The 25,423-nt window shown below is 36.6% G+C and overlaps 1 protein-coding gene across 3 annotated transcripts in view; it reads left to right on the top strand.

Moving 5' to 3' along the window:
- Dok6 (docking protein 6) overlaps nucleotides 1-25,423 on the top strand; it is a 411,539-nt gene that overhangs the window by 121,398 nt on the left and 264,718 nt on the right. The window contains exon 1 of one of the 3 annotated variants that reach the window (XM_028886850.2): nucleotides 13,223-13,685. The exons of the other annotated variants lie outside the window; for them this stretch is intronic. Within the exon in view, the coding sequence (XP_028742683.1) occupies nucleotides 13,548-13,685 (138 nt within the window). The 5' untranslated portion in view covers nucleotides 13,223-13,547. Of the gene's footprint in view, nucleotides 1-13,222; nucleotides 13,686-25,423 lie in introns of those variants that run through there. 3 annotated transcript variants of the gene reach the window in all.

The following is a 25,423-nucleotide window of genomic DNA, read 5'->3' as shown; positions in this document are numbered from 1 at the left end:
TTTGTGTAAGTTGATAGACTTTTTTCTGTGTGAAAAAAAGCTAAGATAAGCTAAGATAAGATGTTTTATTTCAGAGGGTTTCATGCATTTGAAGTCAGAAATGCTTTGTCAGTTCATGTGCCTTCAAATCCTCACGTTTTAAGGTGAGAAGCATCAACTACTAATAACTGACTAATTTGTGAGTCTACAAAGGTGTCCACATCCTCAAATACCATACAGTATAGAACTTGACATTCTCTTTTACTCAGGGCTTTTTTGAAGTGTTTTTATTTATTCTTTGAGAATGTCATACCATATATATATATATATATATATATATATATATATATATATATATAAATTATTTTGAGCATATCCATTTCCATTTGCCTACTCCATCCCGATCCTCCCTCACTTGCCTACCCACCCTACTTCATGTTATTTCTCTTAAAAAATAATAAAAACAAAAAACAAAGAAACATGGAGTCTAATTTGTGCTGGCCAGCTATTCCTAAGCATGGGGCCTACCTTGGAGCATAGTTAATATACTCAGTGTCACTTAACTGAAAAAAAAATTGATTTTCTCTTTCTCAGCAGCTATTGATTTTGAATAGCTTGTGGCCAGAGGTAGAATATACTATGCAAAATGTATGTCATTAAAATGAGAGGCTAGAAAGAACGGCTAGATGGATATTTTACTAAGATCTGGTGGCAGGTACAAAAAAAAAATACAGGATAATTCTCCACTGATTTAATCACAAACAAACACAGTAGTGACACACCTCTAAAAGGACGGTAAGTTGCCAATGCTTCACCTACTGTTTCAGTCCCACCAGCTCTAGAAGGGTTGCCTGGGAGTGGAGTGTGGATGTGTCAGAGTACAGCAGTAGTTCTTCTCCTTCATAACAAGTTTTCAGTTCTTGAGACTAGGCTGTCTTCTAAGAGTTATTAGTGCATTTCTCTGTGGTGGTATTGTGTTCTCCAAAATATTGTGTACCTTAATAAACTTATCTGGGGTCAGAGAACAGAAAAGCCACTAGGTAGGCGGTGATAGCACACACCTTTAATCCTGGCATTCCAGAGGTAGAAATCCCTCTGGATCTCTGTGAGTTCAAGGCCACATTGGAAACAGCCAAGCATGGTGACACGCCTTTAATCCCAGGGAGTGGTGGTAGAAAGCAGGAAGATATATAAGGCGTGAGGGCAAGAAACTAGAGACATTTTGGCTGGTTAAGAATTTGGCTGGTTAAGCATGTGGCTGGTTAAGCATTCAGGCTTTTGAGCAGTAATTCAGCTGAGACCCATTCTGGATGAGGACTCAGAGGCCTCCAGTCTGAGGAGACAAGACCAGCTGAGGATCCGGCGAGGTGAGGTTAGCTGTGGCTTGTCCTGTCTCTCTGATCTACCAGCATGGACCCCAATAACTCGGCTCGGGTTTGATTTTATTAATAAGAACTTTTAAGAATCCTGCTACATTTCTCTATGAGAGAAGTGAAGGGAAAACAGGGGGGAAGGAATATAGGTGGATGGAAGAAGACAAAGGAAGAGTACTTTCCACCAAGACTAGAAAACAAATCAGGAAGAGACAAGCATACATCTATCTGTTCTCCTTGCAGTTATAATCCCTTGTTCTCAGCTTATACTTCCTCTGACCTTGCCACAAACTACCCCAAGCTCAGGTTCTCACCCAGGAGAGATGTTTCCATAACTTCATGTAAGTTTTACTAGCTACATGAGTATCTCTTGATTGATAGGAAATTGCATAACTCACTAGAAGCCATGATGTGATAATTATAAATACAAACTTTAGAGCTGTGCTTCCTCAAATAGATGGATGTTTTTCCACTCGTACTTAAGTAATTGTGTGCTGTATTTGCTTCCTGCTAAAAGCAATGATAATAAAATAGCATGGTAAGATGCAGAAGAGCAATGACTTGGTATAATTTAACTGTTTAGTATATTGCCTATAAGTGTTCATTCTGGAAGTTCATAAAAGATTGCCTATAAGGGACAGATTAATTTTTTGCAATGATTTGTAAGCAAATTTGTGCTGTTTCTCAGAGATCCTTGTGATCAAGGTAAGGAAGATAAATTTTCCCAGAATTTTTAAAAATGTACTTATCTATTTTACATCTCAACTGCAGTTTTCCCTTCCTCCACTCCTTCCAGAAATTTTTTTCTTATTCTCTCATATATTACATCCCAATCAATTTCCCCTGCCTCCTTTCCCCCAACCTCTCCTCTCCACCTCCCATCTCCTGCATACCTACACACCTCTACTTCCCATCAGAACAGAGCAGGCCTCCCAGGGATATCCACCAAACACATCACAACAAGTTACAATAAGACAAGGCAGGACAAATTTAGGTCAAAAGTTTTGTGGCTGGGTTGGTGTTCCAATCCCTCACTTGAGGCCTTCCCTGGTTACAGGCCAAGTCAGTCTCTGTATCCCATATTACTAGGAGTCTTTACTAGAGTTACTCTTGTAGATTAAATAAAGTTTACATTGCATTAGGTTCCCAGCTTGCCCCTAAAATGCCCCCCAACTCCAGTTGTTTCTCCCAATATTTTCTTCCCCCCATCTGATCCCTCCTGTTCCCAAGCCCATCTACCTCCAGTCTACCCATGAAATCTATTCTAGTTTCCCTTCCCAGGAAGATCTTCCAACAATGGAGGAGTGTTCCCCTTACTCCACATCCTAACCAACATGAGCTGTCACTTGTGTTTTTTATCTTAGTCATTCTGATAGATTAAGATGGATTTGCATTTCCCAGATGGCTAAGGATGTTGAACATTTCTTTATGTGTTTCTTGGCCATATGAGTTTCTTCTATTTATAATTCTCTGTTTATATTTGTACCTCATTTTTATAGGATTATCTAATTTGTTGATGTCTAGTGTATTGAGTTCTTTAAATATTTTAGATGTTAGCCTTCTACCTGATATGAAATTGGTAAAATCTTTGCCCATTCTGTAGGCGGCCATCTTATCCTATTGACATCCTTGCCTTACAGAAGCCTTTCATTCTCGTGTTGATCTTAGTGCCTGTGCAATTGGTGTTCCATTCAGGAAGCTGTTTATCTATCTTCTATCACGCTCAGTGTATCTGGATTTATGTTGAGGTCTTTGATCCACTTGGACTCAAGTTTTGTGTAGGGTGATAAATATGGATCTGTTTGCATTCTTCTACATGTTGACATCTAGTTAGACTAGCACCATTTGTTGAAGGTGCTTTATTTTTTCCATTGTATATTTCTGGCTTCTTTATCAAAATTCAAGTGTCCATAGGTGTAAGGATTAATATCTGGGTCTTTGATCCAATTCCATTGATCAACATGGTGTCTGTTTTATGCCAATATCATGCAGTTTTTCTTACTAGAACTCTGTAATTTAGCTTGAAACCAGGGATACTTCTGAAAGTTCTTTTATTGTACAGGATTGTTTTAGCTATGCTCAGATTTTTGTTTTTTCGCATAAAGTTAAGTATTGTTCTTTCAAGGTCTGTAGAGAACTGTGTTGGAATTTTGATGGAGACTGCATTGAATCTGTAGATTGCTTTTAGTGGGATGACCATTTTTACATGTTAATCCTGTCGATCCATTTTCTGACATCTTCTTCAAAGTCTTGAAATTATTATCATACCAATCTTTCACTTGCTTGGTTACAGTTACCCCAAGATATTTTTATATTATTTGTATCTATTGTGAAGGGTGTTTCTCAGAAAGATAATTTTTGAGATGTAGTAAAGAAAATGGGAAATATTAATATCTTCATTGGAAAATACGGGCTATCCAGGTACAGGAAATAGTACATAGAAGCTGAAAAAGGAACATGCAAAAAAAAAGACCATGGCATCCAAGCCAGTGCAACTTCAGCAGAGAGTTTAATGTCTCATGTGATTTGGCATTAGATCCTAACTGCCTTGCATGCCAAGCTACAGAAACACAAATTCCTATTCTAATCCCTGGAGAGTGATGAGTCATTGAAAAGTTTGTAGGTTGTTCATTTTCATCAGTTTTTAATCCTGTGTAATACATGACTACCTCTATGCTATAGAACATTTTCTACCACAAAAGTATGTAAATTATATTAGCACAAAAAAAGCCTGAAAGCAATCAATCACTTAAAAGTTACCACGACAATACTTCTTAACTATCAAATCTCAGTATATTTAATAGGAAAAATGAAAAGAACTAGAAGAGTGTTTCATGTGGGCACTGACCATGCCTGTAACTAAAACAGCCATCTTTATGGAGTGGATCAACAACTTTCAGAAGCTAATGCAGCAATCTAAGAAGTTTTATTAACATATGATAAAGTAGAAAAAGACTAAAATAAGTATACTATTTATAGAGAAAGAAAAATGAAATAGTTAAGAATCAAAATATATCTATAACCACACAAGTGTAATATTTAGTCCCAATAATAAGCAAGAGTTAGAGAAGCCAGAAAGTCACAAGGATTCAAGTTTGCTTTTGCTAGAAACACTTTCTGATTTTACTCTAAGAAGGGATTTTCCCTGATTTTTTTCAAAATTTTATTTATTTATTTGTGTCCATTTATTCTTTATATTTTCAAGTTTTGATAAAAACCTCATATTTTCACTGAATTGCACTGGATTTTGATTTTGGGTTGGATAAAGATGAAATATTTTAAATATCACTTTTCACATATGAGACTGTGTATTACAATGGTTGTGAGCCATACAATATCGATGCTGGAAATCAAACTCTAGTCCTCTGTAAGAGATGAATGCACTCCTAACCTCTGAATCTCTCCATCTCTGCAGTAGAAAGTGTTAGTGAAAGCTGGGGAAATGTTTTAGATCAGTAAAGTTCATGTAATAGAAACAAGAGGACTTGAATTGGAATCCCAAAAACCCGAGTGAAGTCCAGGGAGGTGGTATGCTTCTTTAACTCCTTCACTTGTGACAGGAGAAAGAGCCAGATGGCTGGGGCTTGCTGGCCAGCAAATGTATCCAAATCAACGAGATGTGTAAGGAAGATTAGAGGCTCTGATAACTAAAGAGTTTATTCTTAAAAGTAAAAATTATTTTGTATTATAAAATAATCCCAAAGCTATCCTCCAAGGCTGTTTTTCTCCTTTGTCTTTTCTTTCCAAACTTGGTTTTTGTAGTTCCTTTAACACTGCTGCTTCCTTAGTGTATTTTTTAAAATATTCATATATCTTTGGTTTATTTTTAATTATGTGTCTGTGTAGTACATGCTTATAAATGCAGGTGCTCAAGTAGGCTATGAGCCTCAGATCCCATAGATCTTGAGTTACAGGCACTGTGAGCCACCCAATGCAGAGGACCTTGAACTCTGATCCTCCACAAGAGCAGGAGTCTGTGGTTCTTTTGTTTTAAAAAAATCATGTATGTTATTGCTACAACTAAAATGCCTTTTTATTAACAAGATGATTTTTATAATAAAAATATCAGACAAAGACAAAGAATGCCTAAATAATACAAAGAAGATAGACCCCAGTTGCGCACACACACATGCATACATACTCACACTCACACAATGCTTGTGCACTACATATACCATGCACAAAAATAACTACAAGAATAGACAAAGTAAATAATTGATATAGCTTGTTTCTCTTATTTATAGTAATATATCTGTAGCTCTTTAATTTTGTGTAAAACATATATGCACTAAATCTCTGATAAACCTGTCAGTTTATGGGAGAAACACAGTTTTTGTGAAAATTTTTTTGTGAGTATATTTTTTCATGTTTTATGGAACAGGTACACACATATAATCCCAGAACCAGGGAGATAGAAGTTCAGGACTTCATGGATACATGAAGTTTGAGACCATCCTGGGATTATAAAGACCTTCTCTCAAAAAAAAAAAGAAAAAGTAAGCTCATGAGCAAATAAATAAGTAACTTTTAATTGTGTTATTCGGGGTTGAAGGACTATGTACATTTTGTGATAGAGTAGAAAATTATTCTAATTTTCTAGTATCCTTTTACTGAAAAAAGAAATATATTTTATATAAATATTTTTATTATGCTTTCCATTTGCATATCCTCCTCACATCCCTTCCCATTTGAGTCCATACTCTTTCTGTATCTCCTTAGAAAACAGATTTCTAAAGAATAATAATAAAATAAAATAAAGACAATAATAGTTAAATAAAATAAAGACAAACAAACAAGAATAGGAAACAATGGAGGAAAAAGAGCTAATGCAGAAGAAACACATGTTGACACAAAGAATGAACCTTCATTCATAGAGAAATCCCATAAAAGCACAAAACCAGAAACTGTAATATATGCACAAAAGAACTGTAAGGGAAAGAAAGAAGAGAGAGAGAGAGAGAAAGAGAGAGAGAGAGAAAAGGAAAAGAAGATTTTCTGACAAAATATTGTGAGGCAGAGAACCTCCAAAGATGCCTTTGAGTTATTTTTGTGTTGGCCATCTACTGCTGGGAATGGGGCCTGCCCTTAAGAGTAGTTTGTATGCCCACTGAAATTCAGCTGAAGAGAACTATTTTTTTCATTTTTGAGTGATTATTAATTGTACATAGCTTTTGGGTTAGATATGGGGGCTTGTGTCCACTTCTTGCAGTACTGGTTCCCCCTTCTGGTTTTGCCCCATGCAGGCCCTGTATATGAGTATTACAGAATGCCATTAGGAGTCATTTTATGGTTACCTTCCTTTGCAGAACAGTAGTATTTGGTTTTCTCCTAGGTCCCTGGTCTATCTATTTCAGTTTCTTAGCCACCTGAGCAGTATTAGTCAATGGTCTCATTTCATACAATGGGCCTTAAATCTAATCAGATATGGGTTAGTCACTCCAACAAGCTTTGTGCTACTATTACACTAGCTTGTCTTGCAAGCAGGTCATCATTGTGGATTGAGGGCTTACAGCTTGGTTCTTCACTGGTATTGTGCAGTGTATCTTTCAGTACTATGAACACTCGTCTTGAATATATACATATATATTCAGCAATGGGGTCATTCCATCAGTTTGTGGAGAACAGATATTGAACTTGACAATGACCTGGGTTGTTTGGGTGTTTCCAAGGGACTCCTTTGGCCAACAACTCAATTAGATGAAACCCATTATCAGTATTGAAAGCTTCATTTGGTGATGGGAGATGTTCAGTTAGTGCTTTATCTTCTTTATTATTTGGCAATTTTATTTAGAATATTTTTATGTATTTTTGTATTTTTGAAAGCTTCTGCTTTAGTAGGTTTCTATATGCCTCCCCAGATAGCATTAGTTTTAGCTGCCCATCTCTGTATATGATTAAAAATAAATTAAATAATTTTTAATAATTTTCTCATAAAAAATAGTGAACTGAAAGTTACAATATATATATGTGGAGAGAACCTGGTGCAGATCCATGTCAATCCTGCACTTGCTGCTTTAGTATCTGTGAGTTCATATGAGCTTTTCTCTGTTGGGTCAGAAGTGAATCTGCTGTCTTGGTGTTCTCCATCCCCTCTAACTCTTCTTACAATCTTTCAACCTCCTCTTCTGTGGAGTTCTCTGAACTCTGAGGGAAAGGACTTGATGGAGACATTCCATTTAGAGATGTGTGTTCCAAGAACTCTTTCTCTGTATGATGTCTGGCTGTGGATCTCTACATCTGTTCCCATTTGCTAAGGAGGAAGCTTCTCTGATGATAAATGAATAAATAAATAAATGAGTATGTTAGAACATCACTAGGAGTAATTTTGTTACTTTTTTTTAGACTAGCAATATTTGGTTTTACCCTAGGTCACTGTGCTACCTAGTCTCTGGTTCTTGGTCACATAAGTAGTGTCACATATGGCTTCCATCTCATGGAGTGAGCCTTAAGTCAAATCAAAGTCCTGTGCCACAATTGCCCTAGTCCATCTTGCAGGCAGGACAGATTGTAGGTCAACGGTTTTATTTCTGGGTTGGTGTTTCCATTTCTCTTTTTGTAGTCTGTGCAGTACCTTCCCACACCAAAGACAACTGGAACATAAGAGTGAAGGTTCCATGTATGTAGGCACTGGTTTGAATTCTTCATGTTCAATGAGTTGTGTGGGTGTTGTCCTTGGCAATAGGGTTGAGCTGTTAGCTTGTTGAGAGAAACCAATTGTCTCGGCAATAGCCTGGGTTATCTGGTGATTTCTGAGACCCCCTTAGCCAAAAACTCAATTGAATTTTTACTCAGTCATGTCACTTTTATGGTACTCCCAAGTGTAAACGAGTAGGTCTCTGATTCTTATGCCTTCTCTTCAGGCTTTTCCCCTTCTGTTAGTTTTCCTTGTCCAATTTCAATGTGATGGTTTTGTTTTATCTTATTATATCATATTTTGTTATGTTTTCCTGACTCTCAGAAGCCTATTTTTTTCTAATGAGAGAGGAGGAGAAACTGGGAGGAGTAGAGGGAAATGAAACTGTAATGAGGATATATTGTATGAGAAAAGAATCTATTTTCAATAAAAAAAATTAAGATAAAGTTCTCTAAAGCCACAAATTTTTGTTACTACTTCACTGATGTATTCCATTTTTTCTTTCTTCAGCATACAAATATATTTGAAATTATAAATAGAACTTCATCAAAATATAGTAAATAAATGAACAATATAAGGAGTAATTATATATAAATTTTTAATAGATTTATTTATAAGTACTATAAATATTGATGCAGAAAGTCAGCTCTCTGTGTGAAGCATTAGTATCTTTCATGCTTTTCTACTCTAAGGCTCCTGCCCTATCTGTAGGCCTGGATAGGCTTTGTTTAAGGTGCGTGAGGATATAGCTGTATCTAAGAAAAAATGCAGCTTCTATTCCAGTGGTCTAGCAGTAGCAGGGCACAACATTCTTTTATTTATTTTTCTTTCTTTCTCTGAGTTTTGATTTTTCCATTGGGTTCTCTATATTTTAATTACAGAATGGTTTAGTTCCTGCCAGGTAGCCAGAGTGCAGGGCAAGAGTTGGACAGTTAAAATTCAGGATGCCTCTAAACCTGTCCCTGAGCTTTTATTTAATTATTCTTCTGGCTGACCTTGGACAGTCTACCTCCTGGATCCTGCTGCCTTCAACCACAGGAAATCTGACCTTAACCTGCCTTGTGCTTCCTGCTCAGTATGAAGTTTTATGTTGATACTTTATCTTATGTGTAAATGCTCTATACTCCTTTGTGAAGCATCATTTCAGATTGTCAGCACCACTATTGGTTCATTTTTATTTTATATTTACTTTGAAAAATCACAGAAATCTGAGATGAGAACATTCACAAAGAAAAAACATATTAGTCTTAAATAAAAATTCATATATGAAACATTACCTATACTAACACATGCTATTCTTGATTGTGACCAAGCCAGTTATTAATTTTATAGTATTATATTTTATACTTTTATTGTATTTTAATTCATTTTCATTTGTATGTGTGCATTTGTGTATGCCTGTTTGTGTGAAGGTAAATTCTGCGGTTCTCTTGGGGACATCAGAGGAAAACTGGTAGAGTCAATTCTCCCCTTCCTAGGATCGAACTCAGGTTGTTGGACTCAACAGCAAGTGCTGAGACATCTCTTGAGTATTAATATTATAGTTTCATAATCTCTGAGAAGTTTAGATAAGATTAGTATTACGAGGTACATTAAAATATTACTTGTTGGAAACCTAGATTTGATGGGGGAATGTCTTTCTGTATGCTGTGTAAATATGTCACTCTGATTGGTTGATAAATAAAGCTGTTTGGCATATGGCAGTGCAGCTTAGAGGCAGGCAGGAAATCCAAACAGATGGGAGGAAAGAGAAAGACAGAGCAGAGGAGACGCTGCGAGCCACCGCCATGAGAAGCAAGATGTAAAAGTACCGTAAGCCACAAGCCATGTGGATAAAGTATAGATTTATAGAAATGCATTAATTTCACATATAAGAACTAGTTCTCCCTCACTGTTCTTGATCCAGCTGGGATCTCCTGCTCTCTTTCCCTCAACCCTCGCCCTTCATTGCTCCCACTCATGTCCAGGTTGTTCATGTAGATCTCAGCCATTTCTCTATCATTGGGCGATCCTCGTGTCTTTCTTGGGGTCCTGTTTTCCAGGTAGCCTCACTGGTGATGTGAGTAGCAGTCCAGTCATCCTTGTTCCACATCTAGTATCCTCCTATGAGTGAGTACATACCATATTTGCCTTTCTGAGTCTGGGTTACCTCACTCAGGATGATTTTTTCTAGATCCATCCATTTGCCTGCAAACCTCATGATGTCATTGTTTTTCTCTGATGAGTAGTATTCCATTGTGTATATGTGCCACAATTTATTTATCCATTCTTCAGTTGAAAGGCATCAACAAGGAATAGGAGACCATGGTAAATGAAGACCACATGAGAAAAGGAAGAAACAAAGAGCTAAAGAGGCCCACAGAAATCCACAAAGATACCTCCTCAAAAGACTGCTGGCAATGGCCAAGAGACAGCCAGGACTGACCTACTCTGGTGATGGGATGGCCAAACACCCTAATGGTTGTGCCAGAAACCCCATCCAAGTACTGAGGAATCTGGATGCAGACATCCATGGCTAGGCCCCCGGTGGAGCGCCGGGAGTCTAATTAGCTAGAAAGAGGAGGGTTTATATGAGCGAGAATTGTTGAAAGCAAGGTTGGATAAAGCACAGGGACAAATAGCCAAACAAATGGAAATACATGAACTATGAACCAAAGGCTGAAGGGCCCCCAACTGGATCAGGCCCTCTGAATAGGTGAGACAGTTGATTGGCTTGATCTGTTTGGGAGGTATCTAGGCAGTGGTACCAGGTCCTGGGCTCATTGCATGAGTTAGCTGTTTGAAACCTGGGACTTATGCAGGGACGCTTGGCTCAATCTGGGAGGAGGGGACTGGACCTGCCTGGACTGAGTCTATCAGGTCGATCTCAGTCCTCGGGGGAGACCTTGCCCTGAAGGAGATGGGAATGGGGGGTGGGCTGGGGGAAGGGGAGGGAGGCAGGAAGGGGGAGAACAAGGGAATCTGTGGCTGTTATGTAGAACTGAATAGTATTGTAAAATAAAATAAAATAATAATAATAAAGAAAATATGACAAAAAGATATAAGAACTAGATAACAAGAATTCTGCTGTGGTCATAGTTTAAAAGTAATATTAGCCGGTTTGTGTTTATTTGGTCCTGAGCAGCTGCAGGACCAGTGGGTGAGAGAGATTTGTCCTGACTGCAGACCAGGCGGGTCACAGGAAATCTTTCAGCTACATATATTCATATAGAACATTCCATCATAAACATCATAAAAGCTTACCAACATACAATTAATTCCCTCATTCAAATTAATCCTCTCAGCTCTAATAATCAAGCAGGTGATGCATTTTATACTTAGATGAAATAGTTCTTGATTATATCCAACTTATGCAACACACACACACACACACACACACACACACACACACACATTTTCTGATTATCCTACAGAGTGATATACCTCCCAATAAGTCGGTATACCGTATAAAGACCATGACATCCATTTAATTGAGAAACTGTGATCTGACAAATAAAATCTAAGTGACTGCCTTGAACACTGCTAATTATACATAAAGTCATGATCTTAGTATTGTATATGGAACTACAAAATTTTTAAATGCTGTTATTAAAGCAATGAGGAAAAACAGTAAATTCTAAATACATTGCATTTTTGCTTCACAATCGCCAAGGAAGAATTTGATTAATATTAAAAGCATAAGATTCTACTGCCTCATGAAGTGATGTTTTATTATTCATGAACAAGTGATTCCTTAATAAATGGTCCATGGGAGAAATCACAAGCAGGTTATAAGAGGCAGTGAGGAGGACCAAACCTAAGAAGATGCCAAAAACAAAAGTACAGAAACTATTTAAATATTAAAAAGTCAACAAAGGAGAGCCACAAGAAAATAAATGTCCACAAAGGTGAAAGAAAAGGATTAGCTAAGAATTTCAGAAGTTTTGCATGCCACTGATATCTGTAAAACAATGTCTTTCTGAGACCAACTTTGAACACAGGAACATGGCCTCTATTGATGTCCATAAAGTGAAACCAGACTGCTCTTTGGTGGGAATTCTAAGCTCTGGGCTCTGTCTCTACAGGTGAGTTTCAGAAAGTCTAAGTTCACATGATGTCACCATAGTTTGATTTTTAAAAAACTGAAATCTAGAACAGGATATCAGAAGACAGAGGTCAGAGACAGGGAAAGGGTTGTTTTTTATTTGTTTGTTTGTTTGTTTTTTTCCCTCATCATATCAATGCTGAACTATTTGAAAGCAGATGTTGAAAGGTACAATTTGAAGTGTGCCCACAGTGCTGTGATTGTTTCTAAAATTTGCTTCCACTTGAGGAACTGCCCAGCAGGAGCTCTACATCCACAGGATGATGATGACAATTTCCATTTATGACCCAAAACTTGCTCCTGGAGGGAAACATTTCATTTCTGACTGTGACTCTAAACTATGTGCGTATTCTCTCACAGTATCTCATTGATGACCCGATTAAAGAAAAAGATGCAGAAGAACTCCACTTATTCAGGAGAAATTATTATTTTTTTAATCCTTAGATGCCTCAAAAATTACCACCAGATAGAACTTTGGAATCATCTTTAGTCCTTTAGTAATCCCATCTTTTTTTATCATTAATATAAAGGGAAAGTAACCTAATAGAACCAAGACAGTGTAAGAGTAACACATTTATTTTGATCTAACTATGTGATTAAGAAAAATTGTACACAGATATATACATGTGGATATTATTTATGTTAATACAGAAATTGACTTTATACTGCAAAATTAATCTATGTACACATGTCACAAAGTACAGAAATGGATATATACAGAAAATGACGGTTGGACCCTTCTCATCCTAATCCTCAAATTGTGCCCCTGTTCTTAGATTAACTAAAAGCACAATGGTCATCAAAAATATTCTTAGATTATTAAAGGAAAATAACTCTTGAATGTGAGGTATAAATGTTTATAATTCTAAGATAATAGCTAATGCAAGCATATTGAGATATTAGGCAAAGTTGTATTTATATGTGTAAATATTTTTAAAACTGTTTTTATATTCCATAACTCAAGGAAAGAGAAGTTTTAATTTTTTTTCTTGAGGTCGAATCTTACTCTGTAGCCCAGGCTGTAATGGACCTCAATAAGTAGCCAAGGCTGGCCTTGAACATATTGGGATCCTCATCCCTCGGTTTTCTGGGATTACAGGTGACTTCCCACCTTGATTTTAAATATTGATTTAAAAAAAAGAATATGAATATAGTTTTAATATAATGATTGTAGAAATGTATGAGTTGTAATGTAATTACAAAATGTGTAATAATCACATCAACACAACTGGCATTTCTATTTCCTGGAGCGTCCATCACTTCTTTGTCACTGCAGTTCATTAAGACATGTATTTCACTGGAGCTGCCCCGTTAGAGCTACATTTGACCTAGATTTCAGTTCTTCTTGCCTTCCTTAGTGTTTCTGTTAAATAATCAGTTGGAGATTATGTGTGGTTTGCTTTTTATGAAAGAGCCACTGAATTTCTTTCATAGAGCCAGCAGGCTGTGAGCCATGCCCTAGTTGTATGTAGGCACAATGGCCCATCACAAACTCTCAGGCTGCCTGAGCCTAAGTAGACATAAGCCACAGAACTGTGAATGCTGTGAGGACTGCAGTAAGTCTTTCATTCTGAAGAAGACAAAACTCCAGGCAGTTACTAGAAGTCACACTGAGGTACCTTAAGCTTCTATTATAGCTCACTAGAGCTACTTTAAAATTTTTATTTTATTTGTAATATTAATTACTACATTTCATCTAAGAAGTTTATGGTTCATTTCACTTTAAAATGTTTTATCATAAGGAAGAGTTAATGCCTTTAAAATTATAAAATTAACTTAAACTTTAATAGATTTCTTTCTGAGAAACATTTGGATGTTTATCAAAATGCATGAAGCTTATTAGAAGAAAAACACACTACAATCAGAAATACAAATTTCTAGTAACAATGCTTCTTGTGGAAATATCTGTCTTTAAAGCCAGTTTTTTATTACAAAGTCTTTGCAAATTAGACAAACACTATTTATTAATTTTGTATTTAACAGAATACAGTGCTCTTACTACTACGTGGTATAGGAATGTGTGTCAGGAAATTATAGACTGTGATTCTCTCTGTACATCCTTGGGAGTTTTTTCATTTTTTGAGATTATCATAAAATTACATATTTTGTTCCTTCTTTTTCTTTCCTCCAAACCTTCTCATATAAGCTTCTTGGTTCTCTTCCAAATTCATGGCCCATTTTTAAACACATTATTGCTACATGCATCTATGTATACACATATATTCCTAAATACAACCTACTCAGTATGTGTAATGCTTCTTGTGTGTATGTTTTGAGGTTGGCAATTTGGTAATGATAACATTGGTGTGCCCTTTCCTGGGGAAGCCCATTTCTGCCATTCCAGGGTTCCTTTGGTGCTTCAGTTCTCTGTGTAGGGTTCAGGCCTCATGGCTCCCCCACCCCATCCTACCACTGACCACTGCTGCAGTTCTTTGTGTAGGGCTCAGGCCTCATGGCTCCCCCACCCCATCCTACCACTGACCACTGCTGCAGTTCTTTGTGTAGGGCTCAGGCCTCATGGCTCCCCCACCCCTTCCTACCACTAAGCACTTTATCATGTCTGTTGTTGCCTTTCTTCAGGATACATTTCGGCACCCATATTGTTGAGATGTAATGGGTGTATCTTCTGACATTACTAGGAAAACCTACAACCACCGCTTTACTAAACAAGTTTATTCCCTAACTACATTTCTAAATATTTGTTCTTATACTACACATGGCATAGTTCTCACTCCTCATCAAGGATACTGAAAACATAATGTCAAAATGCAGAGTTGTGAAACCAAAAATTTTATAATTCCATACACTGTTCAACCAATTCTTTCCTAGTTCTTGATCCTGTATTTGTTTCTTTGTTTATTACATTTTAAAAACGTCAGTGGTTTAACTTACGGATAGATCTTGTATCTGTACTTTTGGGTGTCAATTATCTGAAGGGTAGTTAATATTCTAATTTATCCTGTAGTGTTTTTTTTTTTTTTTATGAGTGGGGTTTTGCTCAATATTTTTATCTGAGACTATTTCAGGAAAACTGATGCCATCAATGGACAAGTGTACCACCGTTGTGTCCAAGGATTACATCCTAAGGCATTTATAGTTTATAAAGCCTATTAAACAAAGTATGAATTTGTCATACCTGCATTTTAGTTTTATCTAAGAAATACATCTTATATAAGAAACAAATGCCATTGTCTATACCCAGGAATAGTCCAGAACACAGCAATCACAAGAATTAGAGCCAGTTTTTCCATGTACTATAAATATACAGTAAATATTGATTTTATTATGGTCATCACATGCTGTCATGCATTTTGAGTGTATTGGAAAATAATTGCCCTAAAATTCTATAAATGTTTTAGACAAGAAGGAAATATTACAGATTATAATTTATTTCCTTAATGACATATTAGTTAATTAATTTGAGAAATAACAAATGCCTTATTTCCCTCAATGCATGTTTTAAATGATTTAAGATTCCTTAAGTGAATCTTGAAAGGATTTACTTAAGTGAATTCAGTAGTCCACTCATACACTGGAAAATCTGCTTTCTTATTCAACACACAGTAGTGCCAGGTAATGTGTTAGTCTACTGCATAGCATAATTTGAGAGTGTTTCTTTAAAAAAATATGAAGACATTACACCATGTTGATTGAGTTAGGTTAAATAACTTCATATACTTGCAAATGGCAAACATTATATCTTATTTAGTGCTGTTTTGGGACAGTATTTTTCAGCATTTTTATTAAACATAGTCACATGCCAAAACATTTACTTTATATAATTGTAGTAATGTAATCAAGTCACTAAATAGTATATATTGGTGGATTGATGGAGTTATATTTTACATGGCATTAAAATTCTGCAATAAAGGTATGTACAGGTTAGTGATTGAACTACAAAAGTTTCCTCTAAGGAGATTAAATGATAAATTTTCTTGAGAAAATTAAGTAGTTACAAAAAACTACTAAAATAATGCATATAATTCAGGTAGTTTTTGTTTTTGATTTATCATGGCACTCAGAACTGGGCTCTAATGTGCAAACCCAAAGAGACAAATTTTACATGAGTTAAAAACTTTGAAGAAAATGATTATGTATATTAGCTGGCTTTAATTTTTTCTGACAACCTAAAAGAAATAAACTAAAAGCAGGAAATACTCATTTTGGATTATACACTTAGAATTTTCAGTACAGAGTCAGGCAATTCATTTCTTCATGTAGCTGTGGCAAGGCAGAACATCTGATGTGAACGGAGATGGAGCAGGATTGCTCACATACAGATACAGAAAGTCCAGAAAAATAGAGAAACAAATGTGTCCTTGAAAGTCCTAACCTCCAGTGACCTGCTTACTCCAGACTCTTAATTCACTTCCACCACTCCACCCTGGTGCACAGAAGACAAAGCCTTGGATACATAAGTTATAAAGGGTGCATTTAAGATTCAAATAATACTAATTTCAATGTCTCAAACATAAATTTTTACAATCAATTAGTTATAAGGGGTTCTATTTTCAATAGATGCCTTTTAATCAATAAAAATCTTGATGAGTATGCATGAATGAATTACTGCCTTATAAATAGAAGAGAAAATACTTATACTCTCAGTTAGATGTGAAAAATGTAAATCATATTTAGAAAAATGCCAAAATGCTTCTTCTGAGGAAACTCATGAGGCTATGGAATGAAGATTAAATTCTTCACAGATAAAGATGTATTCACCATATGAATTTACTAAATTTATTAAGACAATTTCTATCATTGTTTAGACAATAATTCCTAAATTATCTTGAAATCTCCATGGAACAAATACAAAAAAATACAAAATGCCTCATTCATATTCAAGTACTAGACTATTTATTCAAGTCTCATCTTCACGAAAGAAAATTATATTTTTATTAAATTTTACTGGTTTTCTAGAAAATTGAATGATTGTTAAATAGGAGGAGATTATAAAAATCACTTTCTCATCCTCTGGTTCTTATCATCTCTCAAAAAATAAAATAATTAAAAAATCACTTTCCTGGAAGGCAGTGAGAAACTTATGCACAGGATTAAAGGGAAACATTTTTTGCATTTGAGAAAGTCATTGTCTCCGAAATACATCAAGAAGAAAGGTACTTAGGGATTATTATATATTTGTAGAGGCTTAAAAAATTTAAATAATTTTATTGTCTTATTCTAAAAGGGGTTTTAGATGTTGGAAAATATAAATATAAAATATGTAAATATATCTTAAATCTATAATAGAATATATTAAAAACATGAATATACTAAGTGAATGTTACATATTAAATATTACTTTATTTGCTTTTTCCTTTGTAGAGATAACAGCAAGAAAATTCATACTCAAAATTATAACTCATAGATACCTTGTGCAAATATTTAATACAAAATTATGTTTTGCCATGAGATCCATATATATATATATATATATATATATATATATATATATATATATGGATCAAGCATGAAGAACAGATTATTATTACATGAAAAAGTTGTAACTGCCAGGCACGGTAGCTGACAAGCCTAGTCTTAGCACTAGGATTGCAAAGGCAGATAGATCTCTGAGTTCACAGCCATTCTAGGCCAACCTGGTCTCCATAGTGAGTTCCAGGCCAGGTAGGAATGCATCATAGTGTGATCCCCCACTTCTCCCTCTGGGTTTCCATTTTCCCTTCTCTGTTAACTTTCTTCCTACTCATCATTCTCTACTATCCCACAGTCTATTCATATTATTATGCTTCCTGTACCATTACTGGGTGAAAACCCTCATGAGGACAGGGGTCATGGGTATTCTCATTTTCTTGGCTCATTGATGACATCTTACTGGAGAAGTATCTGACAAGTATCAGATTCTTGAGAGAAGTTTGTGGGCTGAATAAATTACAAAAAGTGTATGTCTACCCAATGCCATATGCATAGAGAAAAGTGTGTTCCAAATAATTTTTAATACTCTCCAATTTGCTTCTTGTTATAATGCATCATTTTGACAAGTAGAGGAAGTCAAGTTAGAAATTTTAAATTATGGTTTCAAAATAGCAGCACAAGCAAGTGTTCTTTACAACATATTTTGAATTAATAAAACACATTTTATTGAATTTTAGATAATTGGTGCTTTTTTAAAAATTTCCAAATTTTTTCACACAGATCGTCTCTCTGCTTTTTCTTGAGCAGTCGACACCTGGACTTCATGATTGTCCCTCTTGTATCACATGATATAGAAAAAGTCAAACCTTAGGGCTCCTAGCCCCTTCTGTACTACTGTAGCTACACTGTGCTCCCAGCAGAGTACAAGGAAATAGACCAGCTATCTGCGAGACACAAGCACTGAGGGGTTAACTTGTCTTTGTGTATTTTTAAGACCTATACTGCTGCAAGCAGGAAAAGGGGAACTAATTTTGCTCTCAAATCTGGCAGGAAAGATAATGAAACATTAACTGAAAAACAAGACAAATGTGATGACTTCCATCACAGGACACCTTCAAGAATAAGTGTTATTGGAGGTGGGGAGGTGGCTCAGTAAGAAAGTACCTGCTGTGTGAGCATGAGGACCTGAGTTCAGATCCTCAGCACGCATGTAAAGGCTGCCTGAAGACTACCTCAGTGCTGAAACACTAATCTGAGGAGTCACTGGCTATCCAGCTTAGCTCTAGCTTCTAGGAGAAATCCTCTCTCAAATCTAAGGTGGAGAGCTGTAGAGGAAGGCATGAAATAAACATCTGGTTTCTGTAACATGAATCTTAAAAGATCTTATAATAATAAACAAAATCCCAGAACCAGATGTTGGCGTAAATGCTGATAGGTCAGAGACACAAAGGAAAAAGTCATAGTTACCACCTCTTACCTCACCAACTCCTTAGCCTGAAAAACCCTCAGCCGATAGACCTCTAGCCAAATGAGCTTCCTCAGCCAAAAAGACTTCAGCTGAAAAAGCCTCTAGCTGAAAGGGATGCTTCTGCTGAAAGACCTTTAGTTCTTGTCTCCTCACATCTTATATACCCTTCTCCTCCCAGCCATCCCTTCCTGTGATTAAAGGTGTGTGTGCTTCCCAGTACTGGGATTAAAGGTGTGTGCCACCACTGCCTGGCTCTGTTTCTCTCATGTAGTCCAGGGTGGCTTTGAACTTACAGAGATCCAGACGGATCTCTGCCTCCCAAGTGCTAGGATTAAAGGTGTGCTGTTGCTGGAGGGCTTCTGGAATAGCTACCCACTGCAGTGTGTGGCACCATGGCCTGGCCTCTGTGCTTAATCTAGTGGCTTGGTCTTCTATTCTCTGATCTTTAGGCAAATTTTATCAGGGTTCACAATATATCACTACAGGTTTCCACATGTATTTGCTATCTAAATGCACACTCACGAATACATACCACCCACATGTAGCTAGAGTTTTCCTGCCTTGCCCACAGTCAGGACAAATCTTTGTCATCCGCCAGTCCCACAGCCGCTCAGACCCAACCAAGTAAACACAGAGACTTACATTGCTTACAAACTGTATGGCCGTGGCAGGCTTCTTGCTAACTGTTCTTATAGCTTAAATTAATCCATTTCCATAAATCTATACCTTGCCATGTGGCTGGTGGCTTACCGGTGTCTTCACATGCTGCTTGTCATGGTGGTGGCTGGCAGTTTCTCTCTGCCTCAGCCTTCGGCTTCCCAGAATTCTCCTCTCTCCTTGTCCCACCTACTTACTGCCTGGCCACTGGCCAATCAGTGTTTTATTTAGTGACCAATCAGAGCAATTTGACATACAGACCATCCCACAGCACCCACACACTCACACACCTCCATGAAAATTGAATATGGTCGCTATTTTACATAGAAATAGTGAAAGGTAAATTATGTTTTCATTTCTGTGTGTTTATCATTCATTTGTAAAGGTGATCATGTGTCAGGTATCTCTCAGTTTATATTACAGACAATACATATGGAAATAGAGTCAACTACAGAGTTGGGTCCAAAACACAGGCCTTGAAGCCAGAGAGACACAATAGAGTGTTAGAGCTTTGGTAACACCACCAGGGTTGACATTCTTTGATAAACTGCTGGAGTTAAATAGGTTAGTTCTACTCCCCCTTCTATGTGGACAAGTACATAGAATATGCAGTCCTATGTGAAGTCCCCAACAATGTTTCAGCCACTGGTGAGAAGGTGTTGATTTAAAGGTCTCCTTAGTTAGAGTCTTGCTTTATCTCCCTTCAGAGGTACCAGTGCAAGGCCAGTCTTTGTTAACTGATTTTTAATAGAGAAACTAAAGCTGCCAGGACTTTTTAAGAAACCTGATAGCATTAGACATAAGTACTTCTGGGATGCCTGAGTCTTAGCCAGAAGCTATGTGGTGTCTGTCTGTTTCCTTGCTGTGTTCGGCCTAATTAATGGTTGATCCTAACACCTTTTTAGCATACTTATCAACGGTTGCCATCTGCTCCCCTGAAAATACTTGGAGGATAGGTTCTTCTGTATCTATCTGTTATTTTTCTTTATTTTCTACTTAGAAATGGGAACCACAATAGGAAGAAAAGTAAAATGTGCCCCCTGACAGTTTTGTAAACTTGAACACATGGTATTTTATAACTTTAAAAAACAATCCTAAGGACTTGGAAAGTATCTTAGTTGGTAAGAATGCTTGCTCAGCAAGAATGAGGACCTGAGTTTGAATCCCCAGGACCCACAGAAAAGCCAAGCACAGCTGTGATTACCTGCAACCTGAGGATTGGTGGCAGAAACAGGTGAATTCCAAGTGCTCACTAGCCAGCAAAGATGGGGAAATGGTAGGGTTTCAGTTCAGTGAAACACTTGTCTCAAGTAATAAAGGAGTGATAGAAAACACCCAGTGTTCTGTTCTGCCTTTGTTGTATGCATAGACCCACTACACATGAGAGAGAGAGAGAGAGAGAGAGAGAGAGAGAGAGAGAGAGAGAGAGAGAGAGAGAGGGAGGGAGGGAGGAGGGAGGGAGGGAGGGAGGAGGGAACATACATAGACTCCAAGAAAATTAAGACAACTGATAAATGGCATAAACTACATACAGACATCTGAAAGCAAATATTGACTTATATGCCTTCAGATAGAATGTTTCCAGTGATGAAGAAGAATCTCCAACATAGACCCTCCTCTCACACCTGCGCCTCTCAATGAATCAATCACTGTGGTGATTATGATAGAAATCACTTTTCTGTTCTTGGTACTCTTTACTTATAAATATAGCTTAGACAGCACAGCTTGGCTCAGGCATCCTGGGGGATTTATGTGACTATATGGAGCTTCAAATGTCATCTTTTACTGGGATTTTATTAAAGTGATGATTTTGAGATTTGTCTGTGTAGCAATAGTTCATATACTTTCAAAGGTGTCAATTGCTCAGTTGTGTACATAAATCATAATGTCTGCCCTTGATACCTTTATGAGTAATGCTATCACAAATGTTGTAAAAGATACATATATTTTTCTCTTGTGTACAAAAAAACAGAGCAGAATTGCTAATGTCTATGTGGATGTCTAGAAATATCACAAGATTTTTCATAGCTGTGCATCTTCCAGACTCACTAATACAGAATCTCTCCAGCAGAAAGAGAAGCACACTGCCCCAGCCACAACCTGGAATCTTTTTTATTTTGTTTTGTTAGGGATGAGCTGTCTCCTTGGCCTTCTACTTCAGATTATCTCAAGTTTTAAGAATTTACTACATTCTTAAACTTACTAGACACATGTAAAGTTCCTTTTTGTAAGTGGCAGTTCGAGTACCCTGCCCTTTCTTGTGTTGGATAGCTTTTTGAAATTGTTGGAGTTTTTTACTTCTTCTAGAAATGTTTGACATGCAGTCATGCGTATGGCAAAGACCTTTTCAATGGCTCCATATTCATTTCTTAGAATATTCATTCTTGATAGGAAAATAAACCTTCAGTTAATTCCTTCTTTTCTTTTATTATTTTTTAGTGCCCTGTTTGGCCAATGTGTGAGGTCATTGACATAGCGATCAGTACTTGCTCTTTCTAAAGCTTCATTTACAAAGACTTAAATATGTGTGTCAAGAATTCACCTGACTCCTGTGACTGCAACTTTGTGACATCATTCAGGAAAAGAAGAGTAACACGCTTTTAAGAGATATTGGGAGATAATCTCAAGAATTGGCTCAGTGGTTAAGAACTCTTACTTCTCTTTCAGGGGACTTGAATTTTGTTCTTATTATACTGTGTAGTTCATATGCCTGTGACTCTAGCTTTAGGTGACCTCTTCTGGTCACCATTAGACACATACATTCATGTATTCATACTAATATGTAGACAAATATATACACATAAATTAAATTAAAGGAGCAGAAATGTTACTCAGCTAGTATTGTAACACTTGTTTAAACAGAGGTACTGTGGTTAACATTTAAGAAAGGGAATCCATAGGAATATTCTTACAAATACTGACTTTGAATGTAAAAATGTTCACTTGATTTTTATGCCTTTTTCATATTTTTACTTAAAATGTAGAGGTCACATATATAAATATTCAAATTTTCAGAAAATTTTATACATTCTGCTGAACTAACTTCTAATCAGGTTATGGTTTCTCTATCTCAGATTGTACAGTTCCCTCAATGCCTACTTTAGAAATATTGATACAACAGCCTCTTTGTTATCATTTAAGTTGTACCATGATCCATTTTTACTTAGAACTTCTAATGACGTCATGCAGGAGCAGGAGACACCCCCATAACTGAAAATCCTTTCTCCCTTACTTTGGTTTCCTTGTTCACTCTTTGGGCCTCTTTCAGTTCTTGGAGCAGTTGGAAAAATCCCAATATTCAGGCAAGGTACAAACCATATAGCTTAGAATGAAGAAGGACTAAATTTATATAGAGACATTAGAATTTCAAGTTGGGAAACAGAGAATTCAAGCCACCTTGCTATTGTGTAAAGGATCCTATTGAGTGGCATCTGTTTTATGGTTTAAACTGAAGGGTAGCTGTAGATGACAGTTTTTGTTTGTTAAAATTGTGATTGTTGCAGAAAAGCTCAAACCTCTTGTAAGTAAAAAAAAAATCAGACATAGTATTACAAGAGGTGACTAGTTCTTATCATAGTTTATAAGGTTAATGCACTGACATCTCAGTTACTTGAATGTGAACATGCCTGAGATGCCACAGCTCTAATTTAAGCTCCCGCTAATTGATGTTAGTCCGTTATAATTTTCTTATTTTTAACCCATCAAGACATTTGTATCTCATTGGTCTCACCCAGAAGCCTACTGTCCCCAGATGTACAAATCACTCATTCTCCTACTTGATCTAATGCTGGAATTAAATGTCCTTGTGAGGAAGGGTGAGCTACTAGGCCTAGCATTCACAGCCCATCTCTGTGCTATAATTCTTTCCACAGTGTTTAACTAATCAAAAAGGCAGTTTTTATTTATCAGCTACCACCTGCCTGATAATTCAAGGATATGTCCAACAGTGAAAGAATTCTGTCTGTAAGAAGAGATATTTGGTTTTTGTTATTAATAGGTTTGTTTTATTACTATATCTATGAAATCTATATCTCTCGAGATTTACCTGAAGGAACATACTGATGGATGGATGGATGGATGGATGGATGGATGGATGGATGGATGGATGGGTGGACGGGTGGATGGATGGATGGGTGGGTGGATGGATGGATGGATGGATGGATGGATAAATGAGTGGATTTCTGGTATTAAAACATGCATAACAGCAATAAAGTATAAGTCAATAGCAAGAGTTAGTTTCACATTAACAATAATAAATCTAAATCCACCAGGTAATTAAACATATTTCTATCTAATGATTACTTTCACACATACAAAATGATCTCCTATGGTAGGACAAAGATCTTGTACTAGCTGATGGAAGTTACTCATAGCACTCAGCATAACTTTGTCATAACTATTTCAGAGTAGGCTTTACATTTGTATTTTATTTCCATCAGATACAGTTTTGAACAAATGAATCTTATATGTCAATGTGATGTGTGTGTGTGTGTGTGTGTGTGTGTGTGTGTGTGTGTGTGTGTGTAGGGAGAAGGAATCTTGCATTCAGGAGAAAACTCAGAGGCAAGCCACTCAAAATACACATACACACACACACACACACACACACACACACACACACACACATTCCCTAGAGAAAAATAATCTATGACTTCCTTTATTGCAATTAAACTGTCAACTTAGACAATTCCTATAATCAAAAATTCTTCCAAGTACTGAAATCCTATTTTGATGTGCAAGGTTCATTATGTCAATGGCTTGTGATGGAATAAATCTATTAAATCTAATGTTGAGTATATTAAACTTGTGAATGAGTCTTGCTAAATAATATAATTACAGCTATGAACTAATGTCAAGAAATCTGCTATCTGCTTTTTCCTGGTAAGTCTTAACTGGAAAAAGATGGCTTTATATAAAATCACCTTGTTGCTAAAAGAAAAAAAAATGCCATGTGGTAATAAGTTTTCATCAGATGGAATGGGTATGTAATTATGGCAAGCTGCCTGCCGGCCTAACACATTGGAAACCATAGAATGGGCCAGCTGGCTATCCATGCGACTTCTAGAGTTCTGGCAGCAACAGGGCCTTTTCTACAAGGAGACCCTTTAGCCAGGTTGCTTAGGCAACCAGCTTATTTAGAATGGGTTTCTGAAAGAGAAGATAGAATTCTCAGTTCTTATTCCAAGATAGAAGGTGAAACACTGCCTAACCATTGGTGGAACCTGCAGGAATGTCACCTGCAAAGGGACAGACACTTGTCAAGGAGACTTTCTCCAAGCAGTAAATTTTGTCCTTAAACATCCCAAACACAAAGAGTTGCAACTGTCTATGTTCTTGAGATATAAGAAGCATCAAAGGAGAATAGAACACTTGCCACCAATTTCCCAAAAAGACCCACAAAGGTCATTAACTAATGTTCATTCTCATGGGATGCAAAAACATTAAGGTGACTAGTTCAATTGCAGGGTTATATTTTATTTCTTCAAAAGTTTTACACCTTTCGTTTAAAAGCAAAATAAACCTTTTTCTTTACATATAGTTTTTCTCATAGCAGTGATTTTTCTAGTTCCCAGCAGTCATTTTTCTTGTTCATATCTGTAAATTCTCCAACACACTAATTTAAAGTACCAGTTCTAGGGCCTCCAGCAGATTGTGGTACACTGATAAAATCTGGGTTGATGAAAAAGTCAAGGGGAGAGACCTCCCCATTCACTTCCTACTCCTGCCATGGAGGAGGCATTTAGTTCCTGACTCATACTTAATTTTTGCTTCCATTTACAACACAGGTGACACGTGAAATGTCTCCATACCATGGTCTTAGTTATTATTTTCTTTTCTTTATATCCAAAGCATTTAGA

Source organism: Peromyscus leucopus, chromosome 19, assembly GCF_004664715.2.
Source record: "Peromyscus leucopus breed LL Stock chromosome 19, UCI_PerLeu_2.1, whole genome shotgun sequence".
Classification (NCBI taxonomy): Eukaryota; Metazoa; Chordata; class Mammalia; order Rodentia; family Cricetidae; genus Peromyscus; species Peromyscus leucopus.
Note: the sequence above shows the minus strand (reverse complement) of the source record. Positions and strands in the feature narration are given on the sequence as shown.